Source organism: Mytilus trossulus, chromosome 8 (genome assembly GCF_036588685.1).
Source record: "Mytilus trossulus isolate FHL-02 chromosome 8, PNRI_Mtr1.1.1.hap1, whole genome shotgun sequence".
NCBI lineage: Eukaryota > Metazoa > Mollusca > Bivalvia > Mytilida > Mytilidae > Mytilus > Mytilus trossulus.
Genome location: NC_086380.1, coordinates 12,226,526 through 12,248,103, shown reverse-complemented (window position 1 = coordinate 12,248,103; position 21,578 = coordinate 12,226,526). Strand labels below are relative to the sequence as shown.

At 31.9% G+C, this 21,578-nt stretch overlaps 1 protein-coding gene across 1 annotated transcript; it reads left to right on the top strand.

Annotated features, from left to right (window-relative positions):
- Positions 1–436: 436 nt before the first annotated feature.
- Positions 437–11,946, top strand: LOC134728300 (uncharacterized). The gene is made up of 3 exons (XM_063592866.1): positions 437–536; positions 9,188–9,263; positions 11,425–11,946. The coding sequence occupies exons 1-3, from the start codon at positions 516–518 to the stop codon at positions 11,796–11,798; spliced, it is 471 nt and encodes a 156-aa protein (XP_063448936.1). The 5' UTR covers positions 437–515; the 3' UTR covers positions 11,799–11,946.
- Positions 11,947–21,578: the final 9,632 nt, after the last annotated feature.

The window sequence follows — 21,578 nt, the reverse complement described above, 5'->3', positions numbered from 1 at the left end:
AGAGGTACAGCAGATATATTATCATATTATGGAAGGGTTGTGCATTATAAAAAACATGATACACCGCATCACAGTGCTTGTCAAACGTCAAGGATCTGTAATGCAGCAGGTGTTTTTTTTATTGTATCATGTTGTATATTCTGTTGTTTATTGATGTTTGTTTTGTACATAAATTGAGTCATTAAATTTTTCGTTTTGATATTTGTGATTTAGGTAGATCATGGCTTTCCATTGCGTGGAATTCGGTATGGGTTTTACCATCTCTTTTAAAATATGATGATGTGGTGTGATTTTTTATTAAACAATTCTCCACCAGAGACCAATCTGCGTAGAAAGTAAGCAACTAAAAGTCACCGTAAGGTAATCTTATCTCGGGTTAATGTTGATTAGTTATAAATTTCCGGTTTTACTATACATATTTCTTAAACATGCATTACGCATGTCAAGCACTTAATAATATGTTTATTCTTACATATATACTGTAAACACATTCAATTCTAGTGAGATATTACATCATGAAGGTTTTTGGATTTGCGGTAAGGTATTTTTGAATGTTTCATAACTTGAATACATTTTATGAAAAAAATCAAATCTTTTCTTGAATGTTACGGATAAATATAGGTGCAGTTACTACTGTTTATCATGCTTATACAAAAATAACGTATTTAAATTTAAACACTTATTGAATATTTAAATTTAAACACTTATTGAATATTTAAAACAAAACACTGGTTGTACATTTTAAACAATGATATGGAAACTTTAACGTTAAATGAGCGTTGTTAACGTGTGTTATATCATTACCGTATAATCGTCTTCGTCATGTTTACACTTTTTGCACCGGTAATAATGTATTGCTGAGAGTATTTTGATAAAACAATTCCAATGCATTGTGTAGTGTCAAACAACAGTTATATATTTTCGATATTTAGCTACATGTATTCTTAAGTGTTGTAACACTCATATATCTTTTGTGCTCAATCTTTTTGCATGATATGCCAGATAACTATTCAGAAGTAGCTTTTCAAAATTTGAACAAACTGCTTCAAGACGAGTTACTATTCTTTCATTGCATTTGTGGTATGACTGCTAATTAGACAGCTATCCACTAAAGTTCAACTGAAGTGGATTTAAGCAATTATAGGCAACCGTACGCCTCCAAAACAATGACGAAAATTAAACAATTTCATTCTTGTCAAAAACACGGTTGACACATTAAAAATATAATTTGGAAGGTCTAGAGTAAATGCAAGTAAAAAGGTGATAAAAAATGAACTGTTATGAAAAAGAGGGTCATCAAGTAAGAATAGAAAGGAAGAATATGATATTTAATTAAACAACAAAGAACTGTAGCTATTTTTCATTTCATATTCTTCCAATGAAAATTTATTAGCTGGATATGAAAGAAGTCGATGTTACATCGAATCTTTGCCGTACTTAAACAGTAAAATTGGTATTTTGATTTAATATCATGGACAATTGTTTGTATAGTATTTATGTTTGAACATTTGAAAATTCAGCAAAAATAAGATATGCCGACAATTTTCAAATAATGTTAGATTGTGGGAGTCGATTAACAATCCGGTATCGTGTGATGCTTGATCACTTGATATGTCTTTAACACTATGGAACATTTATTTCCTTAATTTATCTAAACCTTTAAAACCACATGAACTTATTACATCTGGAGACCATAAATACAGATCATATTGAAATTGCTAACGCACTCAATCACCATTTCACCTCATTTGTTGAAAAATTCAATTTTAAATAAAGTTAAGTACTCAATGCACAAATTAAATTTTTGCAAAAAAAAAAAAAAAAAATAAATCACTCTCCCAGTAAAAGAACTATTTGATGAAATTATCAAACTAGATGTGAGGATATCTTCTAATTCTGACAATAGTGGTCAAAAGATTTTCAAACTGAGTGCTCCTTTCATATCATCTTTCTATACATATATATTTTTTGGTTAATCGAGCGATTAAATCCGGTATTTATCTGGCTGTGTGTTTAAAAAAATCCAAGGTAGATCCTATTTTCAAAGCAGATAAAAATAACAGATGTTTAGCTAGCAGTTACAGAATAATATTTGTTCTGCCAACATTATCAAAAGCAATAGAGAGACTAAATCTAAACATCTGTACAACTATTTGACTAAGTTTCAAAGTATACACCCTTTCCAGTCAGGTTTTATACCTAACCATTAATATCAAACTGCCCCCATTAACATTCTTGATAAATGGCTACATAAAATAAAAAAAAGAAGTATCAATATGGCAATGATTTTGGATTTAAAAAAAAAATGTTGTTGCTTATGGCATTTTGTGTGAAAAACCTCAAATTTATGGCTTCCATGACAATACTGTTGATGTTTTTAAATCATATTTGAAAGAAAGAACACATATAAGTCCATATAAGTAGTCAATATTTTGATACACAATTTAAATTTCGGTGTTCCACAGGGGTCAATACATAGACCCTATTGGTTTGTGTTGTACATAAACGACCTACTTTTTCATTTAAAAGAAAATGGTATACAGACATGTACGCTGATGACACAACTATGCATACATCAGGAAATATAATTGCTGATATGCAATTAAAATTACAAGACGAAGACTGCTTTTGAATCAAGCAGATCTAACTATTTGATATAACGTTCTTCAAAAACAATCAATAGAAAAATTAAAGGTGTTTTATATACCTATATGGAGTTATTTTCTTTCAGAACGACAAGGCATTCTTTTTCAGAATCAACCCGGACGATACCATGTTTCAATGATATATGCTCCAAGGCATAACATAATGACCTGTGTGAGGTCATTATTTTTCTTGATAAACATGCAATCTATGATTTACTTCAAAACTTTATTCGTCTAATAGTTTTTGTTGCCGATTTGGAAATTTATTTTTTAAAGTTCAATCGATGATAGGTGTAAAAGAAACCGTCATTTTAGTCCCGCATTTTAATTTAAGAAACAAATAACGTGAAGTACGTGAAGTTTTGTTAATGTATCGCTACAATAAAAAACATTGTCATATATGTCAGATGAATTTTAAAGTAGACTTACATAAAATAAATCCAGATTTAACATATTCGTTTGTAAGATTTTGAAAATCTTATTGAGTCAAACTGAGTAGGTTGATTAATTTATGGTTTCTTGCTTAACGTCCAGTGGCAAATATTTCATGCATGTTCAGAACGATACACACTGAATAGGAAATCGTACTGTGACCTACATGTATTTATATTCGTCTTCGTGTCAGTTCTTAACTTTTTTAAATTTATGTATACCTTTTACTCTATCAAATGATCAACTAATAAGATAATCTTATATTCTATTGAATAACATTAAAGTAACTCACGAAAGGGTCGGTACGTGCGGATGGTATATAATTATATCCTGATTATCTTTTAATGAAATGTACTGCTAGTCAAAAGACAATCTTTCTGAATTTTTCATTTGATTCAAGTGAAATTCAAGTAAAATAACTACTTTTCCGCGATAGAAAAAACGTAACAAATAGAAAAAACCCATACCCCTCCCCCTTTTCCATAGGCTAAGTGGTACAATAAATTACTTACATTGTATTTGTCATACACCGTTATCGGATGGTAACAATACATGTGTGTCTTACTTCATGCAGTTACAGTAATATTTTTTATTGTGTATGGATAATAATTTTTAAAAGGTTTATATCTAAATTATTTAGTGAGTTTTATTTCACATTCTAAATGAGCCGCAGGGCGTATTAAAACCTGAACGCATCAGAAAGGAATATCCCACTAAAGTGTTGTCGGTATAATAGGATACTTAATTTTACAAATCTTTATAAAATTAATTTTTTTTGACGGTATATAAGTCAGATAATGCATATTTTAAGGTTTTTCTTGTCGTAGAACACACCTCGGGATGTCAGGATTGTTCAAAGAAAGACCTCCCTCCGGTCGGTCTTTCATTTGATCAATCCTGACACCACTCGGTGTGTTCTACGACATTATATACTGCAGAGAAAGGGATGCCAGTCTAATTTTAGATGCTGATCAATTTCATGACCCCTTTATATATATATATTTAACTGAGAAATATAAAGAAATGCCAGAAATACACCAATGAAAAAAAAACCGAGACGATTTATCCTGGTACCTTTGATAACTATTTGTTTTTAAAATTTCCCCCGCCTTAGTAGCAATATACCAACTTCACCTGTATATGGAATATACATTTTCACACTTATTAGGCACCCAAGAGCTTGCAGCTCCTACCCAGACTTTGTAAAAGCTCACCAGTGTCTAAGTAAAAAGATGATGAATCAAGGGATATTTCAAAGAACGTCTCGGCCTTTTTCTAAAAATGTTTATTGGAACATGTGGAAGATACCAAGACCTTGGTAATAAGTATTTCATATCAACGTCATCAAAATACACGATGGCCTTGAAGTATTCTGGGTACTTTCGTTGTTTATAATCTTAATAACATGTTATAGTATTCTTTAATTTTTTTATTTGAATATACCTTTTACTGGTTAGTCTGTTTTATGTGATATCCATTTGTCGTGACTCTGTACTTATATATCCCGTCATTGTGTTATTGTTCTATTATGATTATTGTATTCTTGTCTTTCGTTTTTGTAAATGTGCATTCTCTAAATATAAAAAAAGAATAAGTTGTATGATTGTCAATGGGACAACTCTCCCAAAGAGACCCAATAACTCAGAAATTAACACCAATAATTTACCCGAAATGACAAAATTAATGTAAAACAATTCAAGCAAGTAAACTAACGGCCTAATTCATAGAAAAATATTGAACTTGAAATAAATATAACACATCAATAAACGACAACTACTGCATTACAGGGCTATATGTCTTTTGTGTTTCTTTGATACATATGACGTAGCTCTGTAATTATACGTCATTGTGTTATTGTAAACAAAATATGTATTCTGGTCTTTATTTTTCTATTGTGCTTTGTCTATATCCGTTGTGTCTCTTTGATACATATGACGTGGCTCTGTACTTATACATCCATCCATTGATGTATTGTGCTGTGGTAAATGTTTGAATGATCGTCTTTAATTTTGGCTAATTTGCTTGGTTTTATATATAAAGGCAACAGTAGTATACCGCTTTTCGAAATTCATAAATCGTTTGAGAAAAAAAACAAATCCGCGTTTCAAACTAAAACTGAGTGAAACGTATCAAGTATCGGAGGAGAACTACGACACAACCGAAACACAACATTAAAATGTAACACATACAGATACGAACTATAATATAACAATGGTCATTTTCCGAACTTAGGACAGGACATTTTAAGAAAAACTTTGTGGGTCGAACCTTGTTTTGTGGCATGCCAAACCTCCCTGTTCGTATACCTGTTTTTGCTTCTTTGTTACTTATTTGTTTGTTTTTATAGTGATTAAGATTATAACACAATGATGACTGCTGTTCCCCTATTTTTTACATTTCTTCCTATAAAATGTATTATGTCTGTTGGTTTTGATCACAAATCGTTGTCAATATATTGGAATTTGATGCAACTGTCAAACAAGTGAGAGGATAAGCTAGCTATAAAACCAGGTTAAATCCACCATTTCCTATTTTAAAAAATGCCTGTACAAAATATGAAATATGACAGTCGTTATCCAGTCGTTTGATATATCTGTGCTTTTGATTTTGCCATTTGGTTAGGGTTTTCCAATTTGAATTTTCCAATTTTACTTTTTTCCAATATTATTTAAAGATACGTCTTGCAAACAATTGCAAGGTCCAAAAAGCCAAAACAGAGCTTAATAAGAAATATTTGATATGTTCAGAATCTCTTTCATGGAATAACTTTTGCTAATATTCCTGGGAAAAATCATCCTCAAGTACAAGCTCATTCAAAAAATATTTAAAACATTACTTGTTGGAACATTCAGATGATGTGAATTTTTATATGCATAACAATTTTCACACTTTTCCTTTAACTTTTACTATTGTGGAGGTAATTTGCATGATGTCCATACTATATGAATTCATTATTTTTACCTGTTTTGAAAATTGTATATTTCATAACAATTTCTGATTAAATATTTTTTATATGTGTGTATTGTTTGATTAATTTATAACTTACTTGTATGTAATAATTCATTACATTTCATGAAGGTCACAGGGAATTTCGTTATAGCTAACTGTGTAACCCTTTTCAAATAAGGAATTATTATTATTATTATTATTAGGTCTTTCCACTTTTCTGTGGAAAGACCTATTGTTTTTCTTCTGATTATTTTTTTTTTTTTTTTTTTCTTCCGCCTAATTTTGTTTCTGCGATAAACATTTGTTTCGTAATATGTCGCTTAGATATTTTGTATATGATATCGAACAGTTTATGCGCTTTTGAAATTTACCCTGCGTAAACAAATACTTTTCTTTGTAGGAGTTGTCTCCCCAAACACTGTTTTCCTTGTTAGCGCATCTCCTTCGCAACCGTAAAAGATTATGACAAATTTATTTTACAAAATTGCTCGTTATATCCTTCGCATGATTTGTCCTATTTTGACCGAAGCGATATGACCGCTCCATATGAGAGTTATTTCCCCTTATGCATCTGATATAAGTGATATGAATTTCTATCTTATAAACCATAAGTGATAGAGACCTAGGATCTTTTGATTTGAGGTCCTTGGTCTCAAAAAATGAAAATTAGGTCAAGGTCAAAGGTCAAGGTCATATTTTAATATTTGAATTTGGCTTATTTTCACTTATATCCAAAGACTGTATAAGATATCAACAAATTATTTTTACTAAATTGTTAGTTGCGACATGTCGTAAGATGTAAATTTTGATTGCAAGCGTACGTTGAATGTGAAAGGGAGTTTTCTCCCCTCTTGTATTAAAAAATACGCGTTTGGTGATATAACTCATTAACTAAATATAATTAAGACCTATGGTCTTTTGATTTGAGGTCCTTGGTTTATGACCTTGAAATTGATCTCAAGGTCATAGCTTAATTTGACGTTCTATATTTTGACCTTTGCTTTTATTCTATATGTATACATGATAAAGATATACAACTTTTAGAAAAAGGTATCAAACCATTTAACCTTGAAAAAAAACCGGAAGTGACCTTTTGTAAACCGGAAGTAGCTATTTTTTGTACTTTATTAATATAAAAGTATATAGAACCAGATATTTTTGGAATCGGTTTCAAGTAAATATTTAAATATAATCGGAAGTAACATTTTTCAAACCGGAAGTAACAAATTATCTCCCTTATTTAAAAAAAAATTTATGGAAACAATATATTTTTGGAATCAGCTTACTAGGAGCTATCATTTGACAATTGAAATGACATTTTAAACTTAGTTTCACAACTTTTCATATCAAAAAGGATGGAAAGACCTTCAATTGTTCTCTGAATTTTTTATTTTGTTCTTGCGATAAACATTTGTTTCGCAATATGTCGCTTAGATATTTGGTATATGATATCGAACAATTGATGCGCTTTTGAAATTTACCCTGCGTAACCGAAAACTTTTCTTTGTATGAGTTATCTCCCCAAACACTGTTTTCCTTGTGAGCGCAACTCCTTTGCAAACGTAAAATATTATGACTAATTAATTTTACAAAATTGCTCGTTATATCCTTTAATTTGCATGATATGTCCTATTTTGACCGAAGTGATATGAATGCTCCATATGAGAGTTATTTCCCCTTATTCATTTGATATAAGTGAATTGCATTTCTAACTGGTAAACCATAATTGATAGAGACCTAGGATCTTTTGATTTGAGGTCCTTCGTAAAAAAAAATGAAAATAAGGTCAAGGTCAAAGGTCAAGGTCATATTCTAATTTTTGAATATGGCTCATTTCCACTCATTTCAAAAAAACGTTTAAGTTATCGACAAATTATTTTTTCTAAATCGTTTGTTGTGTCATGTCGTAACATGTAAATTTTGATTGCAAGGGTACGTTGAATGTGAAAGGGAGTTTTCTCCCCTTTGGTATTTAAAAATACGCGTATGGTGATATAACTCATTAACTAAACATAATAAAGACCTATGGTCTTTTGATTTGAGGTTCTTGGTTAATGACCTTGAAATTGATCACAAGGTCATAGCTTAATTTGACGTTCTAGATTTTGACCTTTGCTTTTACCCCATGTGTATACATAATAAAGTCATGAGACTTTTTGACAAACGGTATCAAACCATTTAAACTTAAAAAAACAACCGGAAGTGACCTTGTGTAAACCGGAAGTAGCTATTTATTGTACTTTATTACATGAAAGTATAAAAAACAAGATATTTTTGGAATCAGTGTCAAGTAAATAGTCAAATATTATCGGAAATAGAGTTTTTCAAACCGGAAGTAAGAAATTATCTCCCTTATCTAAAAAAATATTGTTTAGAAACCATATATTTTTGGAATCAGCGTACAATAAGCTATCATTTGACGATTGAAATGACATTTTAAACCTATTTTTACACCTTTCATATTAAAATACATTGTTTTTGTGGAAAGACCTTCAATTGTTCTCTGAACAATTGGTTTTTAATTATTATTATTATTATTATTATTATTATTATTATTCTCTGTCAACGTATTTTTAGGACTAAGCTGACGAGTGTCATCTTTAATAACCGTATGCTCACCGAATGTCTTAAATATATCGAAAATTATATTTCTATCTTGCAAAAATAACTGTAAAAAGTTTGTTCCTTGCTTTAAATAATAGTTTTTCAATTGTTGTATCCATCTATTTCAACAGATCGCTTGTGTACAAAATAAATTTCAATTGTTGAGAATCGAACGCGTCTTTAATAATTCAGTTTGTGTGAAAAAGCGTTCATCTAAGAACATTTTACGTAGCACAGCAGCGCTACATTTTACAAATGGGCGAACGATCTACGTTTTTTTCACCTATAAATCTAAATCAAAAATCAAAATAAAATTAATTATTATCTTTACATTTACAACCATGACATTGAGAGTTATATCAAGCATTTTGTTTGTGTTCGTTAACTATTCGTTGTTTTAACGTTCTAGCATATATCATTCACAGACGTAGCTGTTATATTTTTGTCGGAAATTCTACTCACTAATAGAGTATCTCCAAATTGTTGTAACCTAATTCAGCTTACATTTTGTAATGAAAATATGTTATGTAATAATCAATTCCTTTTTTTTAAAACAGCTGTTTTGGATACTTGCTTTCGTCTATTTTGAACAATCGATTGGCTGTGGACGCCGAAATAAAGAGGACTGTTTCGGTAAGAAGCATGTTTAAAATGCAGTTGTCGAAAACTATTATTCAGAAACAATTTATGTAAGTTGTTCATAAAAAGTAAAATCACAAAAATACTGAACTTAGAGGAAAATCAATTCGATAAGTCCATAATCACATTGCAAAATCAAATAACAAAACGCATCAAAAACGAATGGACAAGACCTGTCATATTCCTGACTTGGTACATGCATTTTCAAATGTAGAAAATGGTGGATTAAACCTGGTTTTATAGCGCCAACCCTCTCACTTTGATGACAGTCTCATCCAATTCCGTTATTTTTCCATTGCTGCGTTAACTAAACAGACACAATAAATAAAATAGTCAAAATATGGGTACATCAGTCATCATCGTATAACAATTTTAAAAGGAACAATTTAACAGAACACAAAAACATCTACTATCTACAAACACTGTCATTGATTTGTGTGTCTGACGTCAGAAGGTTAGCATACAGGGTTAAAAAATCAAAAGAGTTAAAAAATAAATTTTAGAAATAGACTGAGATTTAAACTAGTCCAAAAGTTATATATACAGAATTTAAAGGAATCCACAAATAGTTAATTCCACTACGCTACGCTATTGAATGATTTTGACGTTTGTGGTTCAACGTATATTGTAATTCATAATAAAAATATATCATAATGATATATAATAGAACAATATCATACTGACGTGATCTTTTAAAGTACAGAGTCACGTTATAAGAAACAAAGAAATACAAAAAGTCGCATATACAAAACACATCACCAAACAAATGAAAGACAATACAAACACATTTACGAGATGTATAAGTACCGAGCTACGTCAAACGGATATCACATAAAACCATCAACAGTATAAGTAATATTAATAATAGAACAAAGACAAATAAAAGAACTATAAAACACGTTGTTAAGATGATAAACAACATCAGTGCGCAGAATCTATACATCAAGACAATCGTGAATTATTTGTGAAGTTGATACGAAATATTTATCAACAAGGTCTTGGTACCTTCCGATGAACTTTTTTAGAAAAAGGACGAGACGTTTTTTGACATGCCCTGGTTCATCAACTTTCTACTCAGACACTGATTACGTTTTACAGAGTCTGAGTAGGAGCTGCAAGCTCTTGAATATCGAATAAGTTGGGAAATATATATCCCATATGCAGGTGAAGTTGGTAAATTGCTACTAAGGTGGGAGAGATTTATAATTTCAAAATTAAAATCGTCTCGTTGGTCATAGATTCTGGTACTGGGACTGTGTAAGTCAAATTCGAGATACAAGTCTAATAATGAGGCGGAGGAAGCCGTGTCTGTTGTTTCTTTAATCTTTAGTTCTGGGGGATATATAAATGGAACCCAATCAGAAAAATTCGAATTGTTTTTGGAAAGAACATCATCTGAAGTGAAATTAAATAATCTGGCTTCTTTGATCCTCTTGTTTTTGAAAAATGTCTGGAGGAACTCCGATTCATATGAAAATAAGAAGAGGTCGGCAAAAGGAGGCGCTCAAGTTTGTTCCCATAGGAATGCCGACAATTTGTTAGTAAGTCTACCTCCAAACTCAACAAAAATGTTGTCGATACGAAACTCCAGCATACTTGTTCTTCTGTGTAGTATGTTTTACCTTTTTTTTGTCACTATTAACGAAATATGCCTTATGAAATTCCAAAGTAAAAACCAGTCTGAACAAACATTACCTTTTTTCATATACTGAATAGTTATCAAAGGTACAGAACATGAATCTATTTATCACTAATAGTTTCGTTAGCGATACATATAATGAAATGTATGGAATATTAACAAATTATTTCGAAAAGGAAACTGTTGCAATAGACAATTCATCAACCGACCAGAACACATTGTGAACTAGGAGGTTCATTTGATCTGCAGCCACATAGGGATCAATATTGACACATTTATCATATTTTGTCGTAAATGGACATCATCGTAGTTAAAGGGGAAAATATTTATTGAAAAGCTACTATTACTGCCTTTTTGCAAATCTTGCATATCTAATTAATGATTCTTTTTCTAATACGACAAGAAATACAATACAATCAAAATTTGAACAATACTCTCATAACTGCCAGTCACAGTACATGTAGGTATGTATACTCATTAAATCCATGAGTAAAACCAGAAATATGTTTTTTTTAGGTAGTTCTGCAGGATATGGATTCCAGTTTGGAACACAAGACCTTGCTTGTGTTAAAGGGAAAAGGAAGAGGTCTCCGAGCAGAGAAGAACTTAGAATAGCCCATCGTTACATTAAATATCGAGGCGTTTACTATGAATTTTTTGACGGGGGAGCAACATACAATACCTCACCCCATCGATCTAATTGTAGAGCCGGCACCGAATCGTACGCATCAGGATATGGAGTACTTAGTACAGAATGTGTCAAGAGATGCGCAAGACATTATGGGAATGTAAGGCCATATAACGTTTTTACACGTAACTGTCACCATTTTGCTAACTGGTTGGCTGACATTTTGTGTAGAGAGTCCTCTTGTCCATCCTACTGTCAATGAAATATCTAAACACTAAAGTAAACAATATGATGTATTGTTGGTAATGGTTTTTTTCCAAAGTCATAATAATTATGTGTTATGCATAAAACTCTTTTATAAGCATACATATTGTTTAATATATATTAGGAATAAAATGTTCTATGTTAAACTAGGTTTAGTCCACCATTTTCTACAGATTTGCAAATGCCGGTACCAAGTTAGGAATATGACAGTTCTTGTCCATTCGTTTTTGTAGTGTTTTGTTATTTGATTTTGACATGTGATTATGGACTTTCCGAATTGATTTGTCCTCTAAGTACAGTATTTTGGTGATTTTACCTTTTAGAAGAATCATCTTGTTTGATGTATAAAAAAATATGTACTGCTAAAAAGAAAAATGAATCTAGAAATTAATGTCTCAAAATTGGTTTTATTTGTTTTGAATTTATATTTCGTTTTTATTTATTTAGACCAAGCCACTTAGAGATTGTTTTTTTACCTAATATGGAGCAGTGTTTTATGCTTTATAACATCATACACAAAACACATTATATATGTATATTGTATATTATTACTCAAAGTCTAGTTAAAATGTTACCAACTGGCGTACTTAATTATAATCATGGTACTTTTGATAACTATTTAAACCACTAGGTCGATGCCACTGCAACTTAACTTTTGTTTGTAAATAGGAAAAAAATATTCAAATATATATATATACGAGTCTAAATTGAAAACTACGTTCAAACCTATGACTGCGTTGGATAAAAACCGCAGTTTTTATACGTGTGCATGTCAAACAAATTTCGTTGAAGTATATATACATATATATACGAGTCTAAATTGAAAACTACGTTCAAACCTATGATTGCGTTGGATAAAAACCGCAATTTTTATACGTGTGCATGTCAAACAAATTTCGTTGTAGAAGGGTCTAAAAACAGCACAAACAACATTTTCCAAAAGACCAAAAAAGTGAAAAAGTATATTTAAACAAAACGCATTTGAATAACAGGTCGAACAACTGATGTTCTTTAACCCTGCTGACTGCCATTGGCGATTGCCAAATAAAATTGATCACAAGATGTAACAAAATGGATCTTAATATAAATTTAATACTAAACATAATTTTTTTTTTGTTAACTAGTGGCCACGATGTTGTGCCACAAACATACGGTGTCAATATTTCTTTAGTTCACCAGATCCGGTTTTCGACAATAAATGTCTCTTCAGTGATGTTAGGGATCGAAACGGTATTTGGAAGGCCATATAAAAAGTACCCTCATTTTTAGATCAACTCTTGAATTTCAAGAGTCAATATAGGATGAACGGATCATATAAACCGGAGGGAAAATATGATATATGCCCAAACAAAAAATATAAACGAGTCTAAATTGAAAACTACGTTCAAACCTATGATTGCGTTGGATAAAAACCGCAATTTTTATACGTGTACATGTCAAACAAATTTCGTTGTAGAAGGGTCTAAAACAGCACAAACAACATTTTCCAAAAGACCAAAAAAGTGAAAAAGTATATTTAAACAAAACGCATTTGACTAACAGGTCGAACAACTGATGTTCTTTAACCCTGCTGACTGCCATTGGCGATTGCCAAATAAAATTCATCACAAGATGTAACAAAATGGATCTTAATATAAATTTAATACTAAACAGAAATTATTTTTTTTTGTTAACTTGTGGCCACGATGTTGTGCCACAAACATACGGTGTCAATATTTCTTTAGTACACCAGATCCGGATTTCGACAATAAATGTCTCTTCAGTGATGTTAGGGATCGAAACGGTATTTGGAAGGCCATATAAAAAGTACCCACATTTTTAGAAAAAGTACCCTCATTTTTAGATCAACTCTAGAATTTTAAGAGTCAATATAGGATGAACGGATCATATAAACCGGAGGGAAAATATGATACATGCCCAAACAAAAAATATAAACGAGTCTAAATTGAAAACTACGTTCAAACCTATGATTCCGTTGGATAAAAACCGCAATTTTTATACGTGTGCATGTCAAACAAATTTCGTTGTAGAAGGGTCTAAAAACAGCACAAACAACATTTTCCAAAAGACCAAAAAAGTGAAAAAGTATATTTAAACAAAACGCGTTTGACTAACAGGTCGAACAACTGATGTTCTTTAACCCTGCTGACTGCCATTGGCGATTGCCAAATAAAATTGATCACAAGATGTAACAAAATGGATCTTAATATAAATTTAATACTAAACAGAATTTTTTTTTTGTTAACTAGTGGCCACGATGTTGTGCCACAAACATACGGTGTCAATATTTCTTGAGAACACCAGATCCGGATTTCGACAATAAATGTCTCTTCAGTGATGTTAGGGATCGAAACGGTATTTGGAAGGCCATATACATATATATATATATAGAGAGAGATTACTAATAAATAATAATATATATATATTAAAATTTGTAGGATCTTTTACTATAGCTAATTTATCTGATCTGTAAAAATAACATTTCCATGTCTTATATATCATGTACTGCAGTACGACGCTAGATTGAAACTGACGTGGAAAGGTAACACCCGGCCACCAAAAAATTCATTTTTATTAAGCCCAGGTGGACGTGTAGTCTAGCGGGGCGACTACAATGCAGGCGATTTGGTGTCACGATATCTCAGTAGCATGGGTTCGAATCCCGGCGATGAAAGAACAAAATATTTGCAAAAGCAAATTTACAGATCTAACATTGTTTGGTTGATGTTTAAACGAGTTGTATATACATAATGTATACGTACACAGCCATGTATCACCATCACTGCTGGTGATCCGATGGAAAAACCTGTTGTAGAGTTGTCACTGGCTCAGATGTACTTAGAAATATAATTATTTTCTGTTGCTGTATCTTACATTAATTTGTAGGATCCTTTACTATAGATAGTTTAGCTGATTTGTAAAAATAACATCTCCATGCCTTATATATCATTAACTGTAGTACGACGCTAGATTACAACTGACGTGGAAAGGTAACACCCGGCCTCCGTAAGCTTCATTTTTATAAAGCCCAGGTGGTCGTGTGGTCTAGCGGAACGGCTACAGTGCAGGCGATTCGGTGTCACGATATCTCACTAGCATGGGTTCGAATCCCGTCAAGGGGGGAACACAATATTTGCGAAAAAAAACATAAAAAAAAATATTAAAAAAAATATTATAAGATAATAAGGTTTTACTTTTACTAGTACTTTCAATGCTTTTACAGATCTTCAGGTTATGTGACTTGTATATAAAACCATTAATTGACGTTAACAATAGCATGACGTAACAAATACAAGGGAGACTTGTAATGTCATTTCAAGTCTGCAAAATGTAACGTTAAAATACGAATATTATTTATCATTTAATCGCGGGTTGAGAATATTTATGAATGAATTTTCTTTCTTCCTCCGGATAAAATCATTTTTATGATTGACCATATACAATGTGAATATTTTATATCGTCCATTAGAACAACGATGGAAATGGTCGTTTGCCCTGATGAGTGTTAAATCTTCATGGTTGGTTTGCTGTCTATGTAAAGTCATTTTAGTTCACAGTTCATTTTTTTTTCCCTCCAACATAGAATTCCTCACAATTTAAACATATAGTCATACATCGTTTATTGGTACATTTTTTCACAATAGGCAAAGTTTCATTAAAGTCGAACTTTGACTATGTTAAATAACGGTTTAGACTTTTCGGCTGTCTTTTGCTGTAGATGATCTTCTTTTTCTGTAAGACTTTGTCCATTCTTTCACTTTTGTGTACATTTGTTTCAATTTGTCGCATAAAACTAAATATATTATAATCTCGCGGGTTATAAATTGTGACTACGGATGCCACATGTGGAGCAGGATCTGCTTTCCCTTCCGTAGCACCTGAGATCACCCCTAGTTTTTGGTGGGGTTCGTGTTGTTTGTTCTTTGGTTTTATATGTTGTGTCATGTGTACTATTGTTTGTCAGTTTGTCTTTTTCATTTTTAGCCATGACGTTGTTAGTTTGTTTTAGATTTGTGAGTTTGACTGTCCCCTTAGTGTCTTTTGTCCATCTTTTGTGACAAACGGAATAATTTGGTTTAAATTGTTTGATTATTTCTCGGTAGTTTCGGATTGCCGTGATTCTGTAACAATTGGTCCTTTTGTTAATGCTTTTTGGATTCCGTAATTTATTACTTATTCCGGGTATTGTTGCTTTTCAAATACATTTTAAATTCTTTCAGTCTTTTGTTGCGTAACATGTCTGTACTAGTAATAATAATTATTCTTGACGCTAGATTAAATGGTATATGATAAGTTTCAAAGATGCAGGTATAAATTCTGTTGTTAATCTGTTTTCAATGACGTTTTCCGTATTTTCTAACCAATATTTTACGGCTGTAGTTCCTAAGTCAAGAGGGATATTTGTGGATATTTGTGTATAGGCTGACAAAATCCAAAGTAACGAGTTCTGTATCAGGATTTACAGTTCTTGGTAGATGATCTAAAATTCCAAATGGTCTCTTATAAAACTGGGAACTTCACGACACAAAGGTTTAAGCACAATGTCTATAAAATGGCTTACATTCTGTGTAACGCTGTTGGGTCGACCTACAATAGGTCAAAATTTTCAATCATTTGGTCTTAAAAGTTCGATATAGTCACTGTTCTGTTCTGAAACCGTATTTGAAATTTCCTCACTTTTGTTAATTTTTGGTAAACCATAGAAATTGCTTTAAATAATTATATATATGATTTATAATTCTGAAGAGAACTTATTTTGCAATAACTTTAATATTTCAAATCTATCGTATTCGATTGAGACATATCTAGTGAATTTTCCGCAGAGTAACACGTGTAAAAAGTAACGATATTCAAGGACGACCTTTTTTCGTGGTTTCCATTGTCAGAGAATAATTGCATACAGTAAACAAATGGTGTAAATGTTATCATTTGTACAAGGCACAAATACAAGTTATCACATGTACAAAAGTACCTCGTATATGTTATAACATGTACAATGTATTGCTTAAAAATGGGTTTAACTTGTACAAAATTATTTGAAAATAAAAATATTTTTCTATTATGCAAGTGGATAGCCAGTATATATTTCACAATGAAATCCTTGATATGTCGAAGAAACAATTCCTCTGCAAACAATTTCCTATTTTCAAAGGAGAGGATAGAAATTTATATAAGGAGAGTTAAGAAGGCTAAAGATGCAGCTAAAACCACTGAAGAAGAAAGAACCTTTCTGAAGCAGTATGAGAAATTGACAGCCTGAACCCTAGAAAAAATAATCAAAAGAAAATTTTATATTAAGTGCTATGAGGATACAGAAGAAATTTTTCAAAATTCCCGAAAATTTCGAAGTACCAGGATTATAATTTAGTACGTCAGACCGGCGTTTCGTCTAAATAAGACTCATCGGTGACTCTCATATCAAAATATGTATACAGCTAAACAAGAACAAAGGTGAAGATCATGGAAACAAAATACGGCTAAAGTAATCTATGCCTGGAATAAAATATGTTTAGTTTTTCGAAAAATTCAAAACTAAATTTGTAAACAGGAAATTTATAAAAATGACCACAATAATGATACTTAATGATTGCAGTTTGATCAAGTTTCGCAGTCACCTCGCTGAAGTGCACCAAATTGACATTCATCTCATAAAATGATCTATGTAATTATCCAAAACAAATTGCTGCATAAGTTTTAGCAAATTTTCAATAGTTTTGTGGTGTTTTGTAAATAAAGGCAACAGTAAAACTTAGAATGGAAATGGGGAATGTGTCAAAGAGACAACAACCCGACCATAGAAAAACAACAGCAGAAGGTCACCAACAGGTCTTCATTGTAGCGAGAAATTCCCGCACTCTGAGGCGTCCTCAGCTGGCCTCTAAACAAATATGTACTAGTCCAGTAATAATGAACGCCATACTAATTACCAAATTGTACACAAGAAACTACAATTGAAAAATACAAGACTAACAAAGGCAAGAGGCTCCTGACTTGGGACAGGCGCAAAAATGCGGCGGGTTTCAATATGTTTATGAGTTCTCAACCCTCCCCCTATACCTCTAGCAATGTAGAAAAGTAAATGCATAACAATACGCACATTTAAAATTCAATTCATGAGAAGTCCTAGTCTGAGGTCAGAAGATGTAACAAAAGAAAATAAACAAAATGACAATAATACATAGATATCAACAGACTACTTGCAGTTAACTGACATGCCAGCTCCAGACTTCAATTAAACTGATAGAAATATTATGATTTCATCATATGAATATCAGGCACAATCCTTCCCGTTAAGGCTTTAGTATCATACCATCATAACAGATATGAGAAGAACGTAACCCGTGTCATGCTAACAACTGGTTTTTGAATAAATGCGTTTAGTTCCTATGCAAACACTCTATAAGTGAATCAATATTCACGCCAAAATAAGCAATCTATAGCCATATAACCTGTACAAATCGCAACTTGTACTTAACATATATATGTAAGCGGCAATGAGGGAATTTAGGCATTACGCTTAAATCCTAGGCAATAAGCTAACACCTACGTTGTATGTCTATTGCCTAAATGATGTTAGACATCAGTTTTAAATTCTGGAAAATGTGTGCAGTTATTGGACCTAATTTAATTTATTGTCGCTAACATATATATATAATGCCTGAATAATAGCCAGCAATACATTTTATGGGACGTAAAATGAACTAATGTTTAATATTTCTGATAACATATATCCTTCATCAGTATGATTATGATGTATACAAAATTATATCAAACTTTTTTAATTATAACTAGAACACACCCGCGAAATCGCGGGTATTTACAGCTTGTGGACTGTTGTAGGATGATTTTTTTTTGTAAAAGATAGTATGTATGGAAAATTCATAAAAGGTATCAACAGCCTTCTCCCTTGTTCAAAAGTCCAATATTTTTTCCTATCTGTTAAATTCAAATATTTTCGTGTGTCTGGCCTCAGACCACAATTATTCTTCTCCTTTGCTACAATGCTGCTTTTGGTAAAAGTCAAATGAAATAAACAATTTGCACCGTTTCAAACATGAAATAAATCTAACTGCTTATAATATATAGACCATTATTAGTCTAATAAAATATGCTTCTAGGAAAATCCGTCTGTGTTTTTTGTTATTTAGAGAGCCTTATTAAGATGTCAATGGTAGGATATGCATCATGTATAAATGACTAAGGCTAATTTGAGGGGTGGTCGGAGGTGTCCTGATCCCGAAATCCCGCGCTTAAAACCATGAAATCCAGAGATGCAGGATTAAAAAAATGCATATCTCGAAATCACGAAAGCGAAAAATATATTCCCGGATCCAGTAAGGATCAATCCCCAAATCCCGAGCTTAAAAACACACTATCCTGACGCCCCGAAAAATGCTCGCCTACTTTTAATCTCTACCTTTCTTTCATTTTTGCCAAATCACTATTTTCCCTTTCAACAATAAATTTTTATGCCCCATTTTGGGCATTATGTTTTCAGGCTAGTCTGTCCTTCCGTCCGTTCGCTCGCTCGTCCGTCCGTTCATGTCTGTCCCGCTTCAGGTTAAAGTTTTTGGTCGAGGTAGTTTTAGATGAAGTTAAGCATGTTTTACTTATTTTAATATGTATGCAAGTGGTATGACCCCTTAAGTAGTAAACTTTTCAAAGAAAACAGTAGACAGAATCAGGGCCGACATTCTATGCTAACATAAAAAGTCCCTGCCAGAATACAGATAGTCTCTATATATTAAAGTAGTATAATCGTGGTTTACAGGTAGATAAACGCAAAAAATAATTATCTTCTCTAAGGAGGTATAATAGTTGTGTTTCTTGCGATCTAAACACCATTTATGGAGAACGCTCTGAATGGCTTATTTCTCCATTTTTGTTATCCATCATACGATTGGTTGTACTTGTGTCAAAATTTTTACTTATTTTAATATATATATATATATATATATATACAACTCGTCTAAACATCAACCCAACAATGTTAGATCTGTAAATTTGCTTTCGCAAATTTTTGGTTCTTCCCTCAACTGGTATGACCCCTTGAATAGTAAACACTTCAAAGAACACAGTAGACAGAATACAGAGAGTCTCTATATATTAAAGTATCATTATCATAGTTTACATATATGTAAACGCGAAAAATAAGCATTGTCCCCTATAAGGAGGTATAATAGTTGTGGTTCATGCGATCTAAGCCCCATGCTATGGATAACGCTCTGATTGGCTTATTTATTTTTCATATTTAGTTATCTATCATACGATTGGTTGTATTTGTGCATCTTTCAAACCGGAAATCTAATCTATGACTAAAAGTTAGTCCGATGACGGAATCATATCCGGACTCCTATTTTGTCGTTTTTCTCCCAAAATAACTCAATCTGAATAATCATAAGAATGGATGACAAATGCGACTATGCATGTTACCTATAGGACACAGAGGCGTGTTGACTGATTTATTGTGGAAGGAAGAGAAGCGACACCCAAAATGAGGTCTTCTCGTTTAATAGTATAGAAACCAAAAAAATCTTGAAATTTATACAATAACACAGTTAAAAACACCCATCCTAGAGACGTTGGTACAATTCGTTTAAACATAACATGCATAATGAAAGTTATAAAACTATTTACCACAGAGACTTTTAAGATATGCTTCAAATATTAATGTGCGATATGAACTGATACAACTCTAAAATTTGAATGGTGACGACAGTTAAGATATATATAATAAAAAAATTAGGTGTTGAATATGGAGTTTTACATTTTGTCTATTACACTATCAGAATAATCCTAATGTTCTCCATAGTATCCTCCATAGTATCCTACCGGTTTCACTGTTTAACAGATCGTCAAGGATATGATTTCTGGCGACGTCGTCATGGGTAACGTCTATGTTTTTCGGTATTTAATTGATTGGTCTCATATCAGAGAGTATATAACAAAGAAAAAACAATTACATTTAGATATATACAAACAACACTGAGTTCTGATTTACACAGAAACATACTTATAGTGAAGGTTATATTGTAAACGGGATCAGGATAAAACATTCGGTTGATAACATTTTTCTTAACAGTTTTCAAGAATTGAAGATAAAATGTAACCTCACCAAGCTGCTCACATGTCTCATTTTATAGAAAAGAACGGTGTATTGGGTCAAAATACAACATAGCAATTTATGGTCAGTCAACTCATAGTTGAATACTTATTATAATCTGGTTCATATCTAATACTCTCCTCCAAACTTATCTTGAACATCAGCTGTTTATTCACATGACAGTATTGCAGTAGAATAAGGATCATCAAAATAACTACCACATGTATCGCATATTATTCTGTTGTTTTTAAGTTTGCTTGTTTGTGACAGCAAGTTTTTATTTCAAAACGTGCATCACACAAAATGCGTGATATATTTTAAACAACAAAAGATGGATCAAAAGCCAAACGTTGATACCACTCTACTACGTACACTTCAACCTGATAAAATGACGAGTTGACTATGGATTTCTTAGTTGCAGAACTTAAAATTTTCCATCAATGAGAAACTGATCTTAGTATTTTAATGAACCACATGCTATGAGTATTTTATAACGTTAAATGCGCCCCCTATTTGGTGTCATTTTGTGTAAACCTTATTCTAATTCTAATTATAACATCAATGAGTATTCAGAAGAGAAAACAGATTGAGTATGAAGGACGACATTCTTTCCTTATAACAACATTATCTGTTCGCATATAAAACTTAAAATTGAAAGTTATCCTAACAATGACA